Source organism: Balaenoptera musculus, chromosome 1, assembly GCF_009873245.2.
Source record: "Balaenoptera musculus isolate JJ_BM4_2016_0621 chromosome 1, mBalMus1.pri.v3, whole genome shotgun sequence".
In the NCBI taxonomy this organism is placed as follows: Eukaryota; Metazoa; Chordata; class Mammalia; order Artiodactyla; family Balaenopteridae; genus Balaenoptera; species Balaenoptera musculus.
The window spans coordinates 118,914,261-118,931,662 of NC_045785.1; the positions used below are offsets into that span (position 1 = coordinate 118,914,261).

General features: G+C 41.0%; 1 protein-coding gene across 1 annotated transcript in view; it reads right to left on the reverse strand.

Annotated features, from left to right (window-relative positions):
* Positions 1-2,781: 2,781 nt before the first annotated feature.
* SH2D1B (SH2 domain containing 1B) overlaps positions 2,782-17,402 on the reverse strand; it is a 31,332-nt gene continuing 16,711 nt past the window's right edge. The window contains exons 2-4 of the mRNA XM_036873657.1: positions 6,875-6,938; positions 4,455-4,611; positions 2,782-2,819 (exon numbers count right to left, since the gene is read on the reverse strand). Of these exons, the coding sequence (XP_036729552.1) occupies positions 2,782-2,819; positions 4,455-4,611; positions 6,875-6,938 (259 nt within the window). The remainder of the gene's footprint in view (positions 2,820-4,454; positions 4,612-6,874; positions 6,939-17,402) is intronic.

The following is a 17,402-nucleotide window of genomic DNA, read 5'->3' on the forward strand; positions in this document are numbered from 1 at the left end:
TCATCATTTATTCAATAAATATTTATTGAGCATCTACTATGGGTGAAGGACTTTTCTAGACGCTGGATATATGCCAGTGAAAAAGGCAAAAGTCCTTGCCATCTTTAAAACCCTAACTGCAGAGGGTAAAAGTATAAAGCCAGTAGAAGAAAATGTAGGATAATTTTTTTTCCCACGATCTTGGAGTGGGGAAGGGCTTGTAAAACAAGTATCAAAAAGCACAAAGCTTAAGGCAAAAAAAGCACTTAATGGGCTTGATTACCTCATAATTAAATCTGAGTACACTTTATGACCCACCCATATAATCCAGAGGAAGTCTTTTACACCTCCATAAAGAAACTTGCTCACGGTTGCTCATCACAGTAGCAGGGAGTTGGAACCAACTTAAGATATCTCCATCTCTAGAGGGAAGCAAAATGTGATGGATGCACGCTGTGGAATACCATGCATCAGTTAGAGGCCCTGGGTTAGCTGTACACTCAACAATATGGAATAGAACTAAACATACTATTGAGTGAAGAAAAGTAATAACAGAATTGGAGCAATAGCACCATATCATGCACATAAATGTAAAAGATCTATAGTCACAACCAATTCTGTATATTCTACAAGAGTGCATACATACCAAGGGCATGTACCAAATAGTACAGAGCTGGTTCCATTGAAATGGGAATTAGGGATGAAGGGAAGAAAGATGAAATAAAACAAGAGTCTTGTACGGGTTGATGGTGGTAAGGAGTTATGAACAAAGGAATGTGATTAACTCTACTCTCCATACCTAAGTCACTTGGACCACAGCAGAGGGAGGACTGTTTGAATGTAGGATAGCTCCAGTGGGTTCAGAGTTCTTTCTTAGATTTGGCTAAAACTGCCCTCCTATAAACACCCAGCCATTGGTCTGAGTTCTGCTGTCTGGCATTGTACCCAGTGAATCTTCACGCTCTTTCACGGAACAGCACTTCGAACACTTGAAATGACTGCTTTAGTTTATTAAGTCCTCCCTCATCCAGTCCCACATACTCAGAACTTTCAGCTGTTCTTCACATGACCTGTTCAGGGTCTTCTAAATTTCAGGGAACTATATAGCATGACATCCACATTAGCTATTAAATGTGGCTTGCTCGTTTGAAAAATATGCTGAAAACCCACTGGGGACCAAGCATCATGTAAGGTGCTATGCATAGATGCTCAGAAAAAAGGAGATCACTTCTATGAGAGTTATAACTGAAAGGTCTTGAATTAATAGTCACGTTCTACTGGATTTTGAAATGTATAAAGCTCAAACAAATCTCTGCTATCCAGAATAAGTGGCCACATTTTATGTATATTGATTTATTCAGTCATTTATTTAAGAAATATTCACTGAATATATTTTCTGTGCCAAGGATCGCTGCAGGCTCTGACAACTGGAACATGCTTCTTTGTACCATGGAGAAAGAGTCAAAGACCCAGGACCCTGGAGAACAGGTTTGCTTCTGGTGTCCTTTACCGAACCAACCCGAAGGATTTGGCTCCCTCAGCTCTCTGAATATGGCTACAGTGCACTTCTTCTCTACTATGGTTTGCTGTGACCCGAAAGTCAGAACGGCTCATGCTTTGGGGTTCCAGCCACAATGTCTGTTCATGTTTCCTAGAAATCTAAGTTCCTCTCTTTAATAACTTTAAAAGGTAAGGCTAGCGGGGTGAAATGAATCACTACGGTTTGAAGATGGGTGATAGAATGGGCATAGAATTTGGTACATTCCACACTAATCAGGTCTTAATTTAAAATGTGAACTAGCAGAAAAATTCAAAGGGCCTTAGAACCAATGCAACAAACCCTTCAGGAATGAGCTTCTAGTCAGTAATGTCTCTGAATGGGGCACAGCTCTGTGCCCCATGCATTTCTACGTGTTGTGGAGGGTTCAGGGAAGACCCAACCATGCTTTAAAACCTCGTTGGGAACAGGAACCACACCTTCAGAATCCCCGCACATACCACAATGCAAAACTACATCCCTGCTGCTGAAGTGGTTAGTGCATAAATGAAATCAGGCAGAATCAGAGAGGAAGTGTCTCCAGGGCAATATTTGGCAGGGATCAAGGTTAGAAAGAAGGTGAGTAGCCCAGATGGGAGGGAGAAGGGTGCATGAGTGGGTCAGGGCTCCCACCATGACCAAGACCAGCACAGGCAGGTGCAGGGAATGCGTTGGCTGTTTGGGGAGGGCTGGGATCCTAATATCTTGCTGATGCTCTATACATGTCCATCACTCCAGGGCTCCCCAACTCCGCTGGACATAACCAGGCTCAGCAGAGAGGCTGGGGCATTGTGTACCCTTCTGCTTAGCCACTTGTTTTGTAGATGAAGAAACAGAGAAAGAGGAAGAGGTTTGTCTGCAGTCACAGAGCCAGGACTGGAACTCAGGCTCCTAACTAGCAGCCAGCGCTCTCTCTTCTCTCCCCTCTGGTCACGTGGTTGAAAGGGGGACATCAACTGTGATGTAGTGGTGGCACCTTTAACAAGTCAAGGAGAATATGTTCAGGCTGTCCTATTTCAAGAAAGAAGAGTGAGAGGGGAGAAGGGGTTTCGAAGCTGCTCAAGGTGTATGCATGGGAGGGAGGGCAGGGGGACTGATTTCTCTGAGACTGGTGGACAGAACGTCTTCAGTCACTCACACCAGGAGAGTCTAAATTGTCCCCTAGAGTTTGGCCTTGCAGACCTACACCTACAGGAGAAGCAGGGTCGTTGGTGAGAGCTATCACCCCATCTCTTCTATAAGTGCTTTGTCCAGTCTCCTTATCTTCAAGGCAAGACATCCACATAATCGCTGTTACTGTTCCCTGGGGGAAAAAAAGCAGAAGACCAGCCATGAGGCTCAACACCCGGGAGTCACACTGACCAACACCACTCAAGGGAAAGACTTCTCCCCAGGCAGAGGGTGATCTCGATGCCACATCCAAGTGACATCTTCAAGGGCTGGGGTACCACAGGGAGCTCTGCTGGCAAAATAGGGGGTCTGTTTATAAGTCAAACATCAGAGTTTCCAGGACCAGATGCCTCCACTCACCAGGAGAACACCTGTGCCTCCCTCAGAGTGAGAACACCTAAGGCTTGTTCTAAGGAGGCCAAGGGAAAGGGAGGAAGGAGATGAGCTAATGGGAGGAAGTTCCCACTTTGGTAGCTGAGGATTTGAGAGCTTGCTCTGCCAAGGCTGACCAAGCATGGACAACTGGTATGGCGAGACTCTCGCCCAGTTCTTGGGGACGAACTCTAAAGTGTTCCCCTGTTGGAATTTGTGGTTATTTTATCATCGCTGAGACAAATACTACCACCACCCCAAGCATCCTGAGCACCTCATCTGGGTTTGCCTGAGGACTGCAGCACAGGTACATCCCTGGGTTTCTACTCTGCCCCCTTTTATTCTTCTTTTCTATAAGTTATGGTAGAAAATGGCTGTGGGACTACATCTGCAGCTGAACCTATAGGAAGCGGGTCTGCATGGGTCGCTTCTCCTCTGGGTGCACACTCTTCTACGTGGGGGAAGGGGGACAGAGAAAATGGTAGAGGAGGGTTTTGTGGGATTTTTTCCATAATTAAAAAGCCACGCTTAGTCTTGTTGGGGAGGTGAGAAGTTTGCTCTGGCAGTCTAAAGGGAAACTTTGCTATAGACAGAGTACAATGGGTGTGGGGTGATTGCAGGCTCCCCAGAATTCTCTGTCCTCCGCCCTTCTCCCTAGCTAGCACTTCTGCTCCCATCCCCATCACCTACCCACTGATGACTGAAATCCCTTTCTTGGGGCTATCACCACACATCCCGCCTTGAGAAGACAGGGTTAAACTGTAAATGTCTCAGGAAGTCTGAGTTAAATTCAAACTATGTTGTAACGGACAGATACTAGATTCTCTTCTGAGAGCAGACTTCAAGGGGTGTAAGCAAGAGTAGCTGCTTGGGATATGATCTCGATTCTCTGCACTCAGATTTACTGACCATCTCTCCTTTTCCACCGTGGCTTAATAACTTTTGGGGTGTATCTGAAATAATTACTCCCCTAACACTATATAAATGAATGCTTAGCAAATATTGAGCAAAATGTAACAGGATGAGGCTTGGGGAGAGGATTGAAGCAATTTTCTCGTTTGAAAATTCTGCTTGTTGGTCATCTATTCCCAAACCTGTGTTGTGTGCACAAGGTCACAGAATGAGTTTGAAGTCAGCTCTTGGAGAGTGCTCAGGAACCACCCTTGCTCCCCGGGCTGTCCAAGCACAGAGAGCTCTATGTGTTTGCCGCCTCCAGGAGCTCGAAGGCACCACTCCGCAACAAAATGGAAAGTGCTCTTCATAGAATGAAGCTTTTCAGAGCTAACATCATAGAAAGGGACAATTATCTGCATCGGTTCTGCAAAGTAGGCCAGTGGTGGAAATGGGACTAAGGTTCCTGTCTGGCACCCGTGTGAAAGTTATTTATCATAAATACCATCTAGCTTTATCTTTGATCTTCTCCATCTCAGGCAGGGACGGGTTCTCTTTATTGGCCTTAAAAGGTGAACCACCAGCCCTTGATTTGGTTTTTCAAACTTGGAGATCAATTCCTCTAGGTTTGGAAAGATCTGTCTTTGAGCGCCTTCCACGGTCTGCAAAAATGCAAGGAGATCACTCATCATCGTGCAATTGTGTGTGAAAGATGACACTTCTCATAACAGTGGTTTTCAGGGCTGCCTCTGAGCGGTGAATTGAAAACAGGTGGCCGACACTTCTTGTGTGGGGGCTCACACCATACGCAATACCCAGAAACCCTACTTTTTAAAACGGAATTCTGACTTGAGCTACTCTGAGTAAAGAAGATTAACAATCAAAGGTCCCCACCTCAGTCTGCAGTATCGAATGAGCTCCCATTCTTGGCAATTTGGGGACAGTTTTTGTAGGTACCCTGTGGAGGGTACCCCTCTAAGAGCTTATGTCAGAGTGTAGGGGACTAATACGGGAGGACTTCTGATGGGAAATGCAAAATATGCAACTTACGTACTTGACGAATTCAGACTCTCCATGAGAGGAAAACAAGACCAAAAAGTCCCGATTTAAATTGAAAATGGGAATGTCAACATGACTCAGGTAAATTGTGAATAGTTGTTTTCTCTTTACCACCTACAAACCAAGTACAATTTTCTAATATAATCTTATAGAAATAATTTAAAAACACAAGAGCTTCCTTGGCTCTTATGTATTTGATTTTCTTAATGATCACTGTGGTTCTCTTAGGACCATGGTGTTGGTCTACAGAGGGGTGTGGACAGGAAGGCTCTGTGACCTGGGGTGTGGTTAACCTCCGTGACAGAGATGCAGGCTGACATGGAAGTCAGCTCTACGAAAGGCTGTCACTTCAGCCCAAGGCAGTATCCAGCACAGGCCCTGATACAGAGCTGCTCCTCAATGAAATGCCCCTCTGTGTCTGTTATAACTGATTTGGATGCCTCTCTGTTTTGTTCAGACAAGAGACAAAATGGGGTATTAAGGAATTATCCAGAATTTCCCAAAATATGCACAAGAAAGAAAGAAATGTTTTAAAATATGTTGCGTTAAAAGCTGCAAAAATATTTTTTAAATTTCCATATATAACCTTCACCCATACCCCAAATGTTAACATTTTATTGTATTTGCCTTTCATTCTCTCTCTTTCTAAATATATATGTGTGTGTATATATGTATACATATATGTATTCTTTTTTTAAAAAAAATTATGAGAGTAAGTTGCTGACATGATATCCCTTTGACCCTAAATACTTCGTATTTCCTAAAAAGCAAGAACATTACATATCCACACTAAAATGAGGAAATTAATCGTTTTGGTTTTTTTTTTTTCAGGTACATTTGTAACTAAATGAACAGACTTGACCAAAGGCAGTTTAGAATATCAATGGCCATTATAGGGAACTTTTTAATTTTTAACATCTTTATTGGAGTATAATTGCTTTACAGTGGTGTGCTAGTTTCTGCTTTATAACAAAGTGAATCAACTATACATATACATATATCCCCATATCTCCTCCCTTTTGTGTGTCCCTCTCACCCTCCCTATGAGGAAATTAATCTTGATGCAATACTATTACTAATCTACAGACCTTATGCAGAGTTTGTCAATTGCCTCAATATTGTCCTTTGTGGCAAAAGAAAAATTACATATATGTGTGTGTGTGTGTGTGTGTGTCTGGGGATCATTGTATATTCTAATCTCTTTCAGATAGTCACAATGAACGTTAGCATATTGAAGATTCTGAGAAATCCTGCAGTAAAAAAATCTGCTTAACCTTTATGCAAGTGTTTCAGAAAGATTATTTCAGGAGTCTATGTTAGTAATTAAAGATTCAATGACATTTATTATACTCTATTTCCTACCAGAGAAGTAACTTCAAAAGAAAAAAGGTTTTTCTGCTTAGCTCTCAGTAAACCAGAAACATTAAAGAAATCCCTAAATTGCCAGTTGACTGATGCTCCCCTTTGCATTTTCACACAGCTATGGTGTCCCCAAATGTTGACTTCCTAAACATTCGGACCTCTCCCCACCTTCCCTTTCCACCCATCCTGTTCATTGTTTAGTCTTATAATTTGACAGTAGTCTTATATGGAGTTCAGGCTGGTATATTTGACCCCTGGAGGAACTTTGTGCTTCTACACTTTTGAACAACAGGCTTGTTTTTCTTGAAAATGGAACCCAACTCTAGTGCATTCCTATTTCTCTCAAAGAAAGACAAGGTTAACTACTGATCTGATTCTAACTCTGCACGCTGCTTCCCTGTTTAGAATGCCTCTTCATGGCGTCTCAGGTTCAAGAGATGTTCTCAGGTTTTTCTCCCTCCAGCTTGTGTTGTTTTTGTTATAGGAGTTCTTGTATGTTCTTACCTGTATATTGTAATACCCATGTTTCTCTTTGAAGATTCGGTATGTGTAGACCAAATTTTTAAACCTGTGGAAAGATGACTGTGTGAATCACAATGTTCTTATATGCAAATCCAGGTAACATCTACCACTGTATTTTGTGTGCAATGCCTTTGTCAATCTTGGATCCCAAAAAGAAACTGATCATTTTCAGGCCTTCTCATCTGTGGGAATTTGAAAGAGAGGTTTTAAAATGGAGACCTTTATTCTATGGTGGAAGTCTGGGCTGTAGCAAAGAGAATAAGGAGAGAAATTTTACAGTTTCCATTGTCTTGGTATTTCTCTCTAGTTTTTTCACTTAGCCCTAAGTTGATACAACATGCAAAACACCATCAAACCATTCCTGTGTTGTTTATTAAGTGACAGGTCATTGACCTCATTAGAGATAGTTAATGTAACTAAAATAGAGAAGGTTGGGAATTTTGTGCAAGGAAGTGATGTATTGTGCTGTTGTGCCTCACTGGAACAGGAGCCACTGGGTAAGTAATCTAACTAGAATTTAGATAACAGACTCAATCGAGCAATTTCCAAAACAGGAAATAGCATACATTACCATATTTCTTCAATTCCAAGATGTTATCAATCTAATAATAGCTTTTGAGGAGAAAAATGCATACATTAAATGTCTCTATCAACTGTTAACCATGTTCTGATTCCAAAGAAATATTAAAATGTAAAAAATGAGGATCAAAAACATTGACATGAAGTTCAAATTATCTGACTGATCGCTCCTCACCCCTTCACTTGCACCCATGCCAAAGAATCAGATGACCCATCTTTTGACTGAATTGGGAAGGCAGATAGCTATAGCTTTAAGGTACAGGAGACGTCATCGCTGATTGTCTGGCGGCTTTGACAATTGACTTCAAATCCCAATCCTTTTTGTGGGGTTTCCTGAGGCCAGAAGAAGCTAGTGGGTGTCGTTAAATCACATGACAAGCAACAAAAAGTTTTTACATGAATCCTTGTCTATATGTGACAAATTAAAGTATTCCACAGTCTGGGACGAGGTCTCACAAGTGTCTTTTCACAGAAGTATTATTCAAATAGGGATCCAAACAAGGTCCATACATTGCTTTTGGTTGCTCACATGGTTTCTTGAAACTCAACTATCATATAGCCTAAGTTAAATTCTTAAATAAATGACTTTATTTTTAATTATACTGTTGTATTATCAGCCTAAGAAAATCTTTACTAGAGGAGTTTGAAAGAATAAAACAAATGGAGGTTCTATATTAATTAATCCAAAAGCCATATACTTCAAGTTAGAAAGAGGGACATTGCTCAAATATAGTCTTATTCTTTGCAAAGTATTTTTCATGAAATAAGCCACATTGCAGTGATGCTTTACAAGAAATTGATTTACTGAATTTGTGATACCTATATGCATTTATTTTGGAATGTTTACCCCAAAAAATGCTGTAAGAGATTACAGAGCAGTGAGATTAGTATCTACTTTATACAACTGCAATATTACTGGGTCAACATAAAGACTTATTGTAATGCCTCCTATTCTAATTATTATTTTATAGATGCCACTTATAAAACTTTTAAAAGATACATGATTTTTCAGTGTGCATTTACACTCAAGGCAGTTATAAAGACCATGCTTCCCCTGGGCCTTCTGCCCCTGTCACCACAGTGACGAGGGAGCCCCTCTTTATCCCCCAGCACTCACAGTCTTGCCTCCACCCTCTGCCTGGAATCCACTGGGTTAATCTCATCATGCCCTTTATCCCTGTTTGTTAGTCACTGCAAGAACCCCAGTCTCTCAGGATATCTTTTCTCCTGTTTTCTAATCCTACAAAGCTCTGTACAGCCTGTATTGTGTCCTCTCCCCAGCTCCTGAAATCCTTCCATGTGTTCTCTAGCACTCAAGGTCTGCCATCACCAAAGTCTCCTATGTCTTCAACCTATTCTCTAATCACCCCTGTCACCTTCTCACTCTAAGGGAAACCTGGCTCTGTCCCACGGACACTGCTTCCCCGGGACCCCACTAAAAGGCTGGTGCTCTCTCCTCACTGCAGGCCTGGAGGGGAGGCCCGTGCTCTTGCTTTTGCAGCTCTTCAGTGTTGTTTCCCATCTCCAAACCCTCAGCTTTGAGCTTCAAGTAGATTATATCACCTCCTACCCAATCAAGATGTCACTATGCTGACAGCTCCTCAGCTCTGGGTTACTGTGACTCATGTCTCCAGGATTTAGCTCCTAGCTCACTGTCACCGTCTTCAGTACTATTCCTGACTAAATTGTTGGCAATTTCAATTCACATGTAGATTATCCTTTAACATCCCAATTTCTCAGTTCCTCGAATTCCTCTCCTTCAATAATCTTGTCTTCCACCTACATCGCCCTCTCACTCCCATGTTCATAACCAGGACTGGCTACATAATTTGTGGGGCCCATAGAAAAAATGAAAATTTAATGCCCCTCTTAAAAAATTATTAGGAATTTTGAGATGGTGACAGCAGAACAGTAAACCAAGTGCAGGGCCCTCTGAGTGTAGGGCCCTGGGTGGCTGCATAAGGTTGCACGCCACGAAGCCAGCCCCACTCATAACTTTGACCTTGTAATTGCCAATATGGGCAACCCTCTCATAATGTGAATTTCATGCATCCCACTCTCTTTCTCCTGCCTCCTGTCTTTCCAGATCCCTTCCCCAACATTCCCTTGACCCCATAGACTTGCCAATACATTGATCTTACCACTTTTCAGTGTTCTCACTCACATGTCTTCACTCCCTTCTTTACCCAGTTTAGATTGCTTGTCAACCATTACAATCACTCCCTTCAACTCCTTTATCATCTTTCACTTTATTTCCTTAATTAGCAGAATCCTGATTAAGCCCAAATCTCTACAGCTGTATGTGGCTGGGAGACACAGCCATGTTCACTGTTCTGTCTTTAAATGAATGACCACAAACCTCAAGTGGGCTCTTAATGCCTCCAGGTGATCATTTATTTTCCTATTCTCCTCAACAATGATTCTACACCATTTCCTTTCTTCTTAAACCTCCAACGTCTCATTCTTAACTGATGATTTCACCAAAAAGATTAAAACAATCAGAAGAGAATCTCCAGATTCCCATCACCATAATAGCATAATAGCATCTACATGCATAGACTCTGCCTTTATTACCGTAGTTGAACTTTGCATGCTGCTCTGCAAAGCTAATCCCTCTTATTTCCACTGGTTGCCATCCGCTTCCATCTATTCAAGGACATAATTCTAGCAATTTTTCCTCTCTCTCTGATGTCATTATTATTCTTTACACAACAGCCCGGGTGCTCCTTTTAAAAACTGTGAGTCAGATCATGTCACTCCTCTGCATAAAAATCTGGTCTAGTCAATTTTGAAAAAGAAAAATAAAACTGATGTGTGTGTGTTTGTGTGTGTGTGTGTGTGTCTCTGTTTGTGTGTGTGTGCATGCGGTGGGGTGCTTCTGTCTTAACAAGTCTTAAGTCTTCTTATAAAGCTGTAATTAAGATAGTGAGAGTGAAGTACATCAGAAAGAGAAAAACAAGTACTGTATGCTAACGCATGTATATGGAAGGTAAAAAAAAACCAATACTGATGAACCTAGTGGCAGGGCAGGAATAAAGATGCAGACATAGAGAATGGACTTGAGGATGCGGGGAGGGGGGAAGGGAAGTTGGGGCAAAGTGAGAGTAGCATTGACATATATACACTACCAAATGTAAAATAGATAGCCAGGGGACCTTCAAGATGGCGGAGGAGTAAGATGTGGATATCTCCTTCCTCCCCACAAATACAACAAAAATACATCTACATGTGGAATAGCTCCTACAGAACACCTACTGAACGCTGGCAGAAGACCTCCGACTTCCCAAAAGGCAAGAAAATCCCCACATACCTGTGTAGGGCAAAAGAAAAAAGAAAAAACAGAGATAAAAGAATAAGGATGGGAGGGAGCTGTGAAGCAGGAAAAGTTTCCACACACTAGGAAGCCCCTTCACTGGTGGAGACAGGGGGTGGGCGGTGGGGGAAGCTTCAGAGCCACGGAGGAGAGCAAAGCAACAAGGGTGCAGAGGGCAAAACAGAGAGCTTCCCGCACAGAGGATCAGAGCCGACCAGCACTCACCAGCCTGAGAGGCTTGTCTGCTCACCTGCTGGGGCGGGTGGGGGCTAGGAGCTGAGGCTCGGGCTTCTGAGGTGAGATCCCAGGGAGAGGACTGGGGTTGGCTGCATGAACACAGCCTGAAGGGGGCTAGTGCACCACAGCTAGCCAGGAGAGAGTCTGGGAAAAAGTCTGGACCTGCCTAAGAGGCAAGAGACCATTGTTTCGGGGTGTGCGAGGAGAGGGGATTCCTTCGCTGTCTGCCCACAGAAGTCAGAGCACTGCCTAAATGAGCTCCAGAGATGGGCGTGAGCTGCAGCTATCAGCTCGGACCCCAGAGACGGGAATGAAATGCTAACGCTGCTGCTGCAGCCACCAAGAAGCCTGTGTGCAAGCACAGTTCACTATCCACACCCCCCCAGGAGCCTGTGCAACACAACTGCCAGAGTCCTGTGATCCAGGGACTCATTCCCCGGGAGAACACATGGTGCACCTCAGGCTGTTGCAATGTCACACCAGCCTTTGCCACTGCAGGCTCGCCCCACATTCCTATTATAACTACCGTACCCCTCCCTCCCCCCGGCCTGAGTGAGCAAGAGCCCCCTAATCAGCCTCTGCTTTAACCCTGTACTCTCTGGGTGGGAACAGATGCCTGAGGGCGACCTACATGCAGAGGTGGGGCTAAAACCAAAGCTGAACCCCAGGAGCTGTGCGAACAAAGAAGAGAAAGGGAAATTTCTCCCAGCAGCCTCAGGAGCAGTGGATTAAATCCCCACAATCAACTTAATGTACCCTGCATCTGTGGAATGCCTGAATAGACAACGAATCATCCCAAAATTGAGGTGGTGGACTTTGGAAGAAACTGTGGGGTATGGGGTTTGCTGTCTGCAACTAATTTGTTTCTGATTTTTATGTTTATCTTAGTATAGTATTTAGCGCTTGTTATCGTGGGTGGATTTGTTTATTGGATTGGTTGCTCTTTTCTTTTTTAAAAATTATTATTTAAAAAATTTTTTATTTTAATAATTTTTTAATTTATTATTATTTTTCCTTCTTTTTTTCTCTCTCTTCTTCTGAGCCACGTGGCTGACAGGGTTTTGGTGCTCTGGCCTGGTGTCAGGCCTGAGCCTCTGAGGTGGGAGAGCCAAGTTCAGGACATTGGGCCACCAGAGACCTCCTGCCCATCGGCGAGAGCTCTCCCAGAAATCTCCATCTCAACATTAACACCCAGCTCCACCTAATGGCCAGCAAGCTCCAGTGCTGGACGTCCCATGCCAAACAACTAGCAGGACAGGAACACAACCCCACCCACTGGCAGAGAGGCTGCCTAAAATCATACTAAGTTCACAGACAACCAAAACACACCACTGGACATGGCCCTGCCCACCAGAAAGACAAGATCCAGCCCCACCCACTAGAACACAGGCACCAGTCCCCTCCACCAGGAAGCCTACACAACCCACTGAACCAACCTAACCCACTTGGGGCAGACACCAAAAACAACAGGAATTATGAACATGCAGGCTGAGAAAAGGAGACCCTAAACACAGTAAGTTAAACAAAATGAGAAGACAGAAAAATATGCAGCAGGTGAAGGAGCAAGGTAAAAACCCACCAGACCAAACAAATGAAGAGGAAATAGGCAGTTATCTGAAAAAGAATTCAGAGTAATGATAGTAAAGATGATCCAAAATCTTGGAAATGGAAAGGAGAAAATACAAGAAAAGTTTAACAAGGACCTAGAAGAACTAAAGAGCAAACAAACAGTGATGAACAACACAATAAATGAAATTAAAAATTCTCTAGAAGGAATGAATAACAGAATAACTGAAGAAGAAGAACGGATAAGTGACCTGGAAGATAAAATACTGAAAATAACTACCACAAGGCAGAATAAAGAAAAAAAGAATGAAAAGAATTGAGGACAGTCTCAGAGACCTCTTGGACTGCATTAAATGTACGAACATTCAAATTACAGAAGTCCCAGAAGAAGAAGAGAGAAAGAAAGAGTCTGAGAAAATATTTAAAGAGATTATAGTTGAAAACTTCCCTAACATGGGACAGGAAATAGTCAATCAAGTACAGGAAGTGCAGAGAGTCTCATACAGGATAAATCCAAGGAGAAAAACGCCAAGACACATATTAATCAAACTATCAAAAATTAAATACACAGAAAAAATATTAAAAGCAGCAAGGGAAAAGCAACAAATAACATACAAGGGAATCCCCATAAGGTTAACAGCTGATCTTTCAGCAGAAACTGCAAGCCAGAAGGGACTGGCAGGACATATTTAAAGTGATGAAAGGGAAAAACCTACAACCAAGATTACTCTACCCAGCTGGATCTCATTCAGATTCGACGGAGAAACTAAAACCTTTACGGACAAGCAAAAGTTAAGAAAATTCAGCACCACCAGACCAGCTTTGCATCAAATGTTAAAGGAATTTCTCTAGGCAGGAAACACAAGAGAAGGAAAAGACCTACGAAAACAAACCCAAAACAATTAAGAAAATGGTAATAGGAAAGTACATATCGATAATTACCTTAAATGTAAATGGATTAAATGCTCCCACCAAAAGACACAGACTGGCTGAATGGATACAAAAACAAGACCCATATATATGCTGTCTACAAGAGACCCACTTCAGACCTAGGGACACATACAGACTGAAAATGAGGGGATGAAAAAAGATATTCCATACCAATGGAAATCAAAAGAAAGCTGGAGTAGCAATTCTCATATCAGACAAAATAGACTTTAAATAAAGACTATTACAAGAGACAAAGAAGGACACTACATAATGATCAAGGGATCAATCCAAGAAGAATATATAACAACTGTAAATATTTATGCACCCAACACAGGAGTGCCTCAGTACATAAGGCAAATGCTAACAGCCATAAAAGGGGAAATCAACAGTAACACAACAATAATAGGGGACTTTAACACCCCACTTCCACCAATGGACAGATCATGCAAAATGAAAATATATAAGGAAACACAAGCTTTAAATGACACGTTGAACAAGATGTACTTAATTGATATTTATAGGACATTCCATCCAAAACAACAGAATACACTTTCTTCTCAAGTGCTCATGGAACATTCTCCAGGATAGATCATATCTTGGGTCACAAATCAAGCCTTGGTAAATTTAAGAAAATTGAAATCGTATCAAGTATCTTTTCCAACCACAATGCTATGAGACTAGATATCAATTACAGGAAAAAAAAACTGTAAAAAATACAAACATATGGAGGCTAAACAGTACACTAATAAATAAGAGAGTATTTTTATCAAGAGATCACTAAAGAAATCAAAGAGTAAAAAAGAAAATACCTAGAAACAAATGACAATGAAAACACGATGACCCAAAAACCTATGGGATGCAGCAAAAGCAGTTCTAAGAGGGAAGTTTATAGCAATACAATCCTACCTTAAGAAACAAGAAAAATCTCAAATAAACAACCTAACCTTACACCTAAAGCAATTAGAGAAAGAAGAACAAAACCCCCCAAAGTTAGCAGAAGGAAAGAAATCATAAAGATCAGATAAAAAAATAAATGAAAAAGGAATGAAGGGCACAATAGCAAAGATCAATAAAACTAAAAGCTGGTTCTTTCAGAAGATAAACAAAATTGATAACCCATTAGTCAGACTCGTCAAGAAAAAAAGGGAGAAGACTCATCAACAGAATTAGAAATGAAAAAGGAGAAGTAACAACTGACACTGCAGAAATACAAAGGATCATGAGAGATTACTACAAGCAACTATATGCCAATAAAATGGACAACCTGGAAGAAATGGACAAATTCTTAGAAAAGCACAATGTTCTGTGACTGAACCAGGAAGAAATAGAAAATATAAACAGACCAATCACAAGCACTGAAATTGAAACTGTGATTAAAAATCTTCCAACAAACAAAAGCCCAGGACCAGATAACTTCACAGGTGAATTCTATCAAACATTTAGAGAAGAGCTAACACCTATCCTTCTCAAACTCTTCCAATTTATAGCAGAGGGAGGAACACTCCCAAACTCATTCTATGAGGCCACCATCACCCTGATACCAAAACCAGACAAAGATGTCACAAAAAAAGAAAACTATCAGCACTGATGAACATAGATGCAAAAATCCTCAACAAAATACTAGCAAACAGAAGCCAACAGCACATTAAAAGGATCATACACCATGATCAAGTGGGATTTATCCCAGGGATACAAGGATTCTTCAATATATGCAAATCAATCAACGTGATACACCATATCAACAAATTGAAGGATAAAAAGCATATAATCATCTCAATAGATGCAGAAAAAGCTTTTGACAAATTTCAACACCAATTTATAATAAACACTCTCCAGAAAAGGGGCATAGAGGGAACCTACCTCAACATAATATAGGCCATATATGACAAACCCACAGCCAACATTTTTCTCAATGGTGAAAAAGAGAAACCATTTCCTCTAAGATCAGGAAAAAGACAAGGTTGCTCACTCTCACTGCTATTATTCAACATAGTTTTGGAATTTTTAGCCACAGCAATCAGAGAAGAAAAAGAAGTAAAAGGAATACAAATTGGAAAAGAAGAAGTAAAACTGTCACTGTTTGCAGATGACATGATACTATACATAGAGAATCCTAAAGATGCTACCAGAAAACTACTAGAGCTAATCAAATAATTTGGTAAAGTAGCAGGAGACAAAATTAATGCACAGAAGTCTCTTGCATTCTTATACGTTAACAACGAAAGATCAGAAAAAGAAATTAAGGAAACAGTCCCCTTTACTATTGCAACAAAAAGAATAAAATACCTACGAATAAACCTACCTAAGGAGACAAAAGACCTGTATGCAGAAAACTATAAGACACTGATGAAAGAAATTAAAGATGATACAAACGGAGAGATATACCATGTTCTTGGATTGGAAGAATCAACATTGTGAAAATGACTATACTACCCAAAGCAATCTACAGATTCAATGCAATCCCTACCAAACTACCAATGACATTTTTCACAGAACTAGAACAAAAAATTTCACAATTTGTATGGAAACACGGAAGACCCCGAATTACCAAAACAATCTTGAGAAAGAAAAATGGAGCTGGAGGAATCAGACTCCCTGACTTCAGACTATACTACAAAGCTACAGTAATCAAGATAGTATGGTACTGGCACAAAAATAGAAATATAGATCAATGGAACAGGATAGAAAGCCAAGAGATAAAACCACACACATATGGTCAACTTTTCTTTGATAAAGGAGGCAAGAATATACAATGGAGAAAAGACAACCTCTTCAATAATTTGTGCTGGGAAAACTGGACAGGTACATGTAAAAGAATGAAATTAGAACATTTCCTAACATCGTATACAAAAATAAACTCCAAATGGATTAAAGACCTAAATGTAAGGCCAGACACTATCAAACTCTTAGAGGAAAACATAGGCAGAACACTCTATGACATAAATCACAACAAGATCCTTTTTGACCCACCTCCTAGAGTAATGGAAATAAAAACAAAAATAAACAAATGGGACCTAATGAAACTTAAAAGCTTTTGCACAGCAAAGGAAACCATAAACAAGACCAAAAGACAACCCTCAGAATGGGAGAAAATATTTGCAAATGAAGCAACTGACAAAGGATTAATCTCCAAAATATACAAGCAGCCCAATATGAAAAAAACAAACAACCCAATCCAAAAATGGGCAGAAGACCTAAATAGACATTTTGTCAAAGAAGATATACAGATTGCCAACAAACACATGAAAGGATGCTCAGCATCACTAATCTTTAGAGAAATGCAAATCAAAACTACAATGAGGTATCACCTCACACAGGTCAGAATGGCCATCATCAAAAAATCTACGAACAATAAATGCTGGAGAGGGTGTGGAGAAAAGGGAACCTTCTTACACTACTGATGGGAATGTAAATTGATACAGCCACTATGGAGAACAGTATGGAGGTTCCTTAAGAAACTAAAAATAGAACTACCATATGACCCAGCAATCCCACTACTGGGCATATACCCTGAGAAAACCATAATTCAAAAAGAGTCATGTACCAAAATGTTCACTGAAGCACTATTTACAATAGCCAGGACATGGAAGCAACCTAAGTATCCATCAACAGATGAATGGATAAGGAAGATGTGGCACATATATACAAAAGAATATGACTCAGCCATGAAAAGAAACAAAATTGAGTTATTTGTAGTGAGGTGGATGGACCTAGAGTCTGTCATACAGAGTGAAGTAAGTCAGAAAGAGAAAAACAAATACTGTATGCTAACACATATATATGGAATAAAAAAAAAAGGTTCTGATGAACCTAAGGGCAGGACAGGAATAACGACACAGATGTAGAGAATGGACTTGAAGACACGGGGAGGGAGAAGGGTAAGCT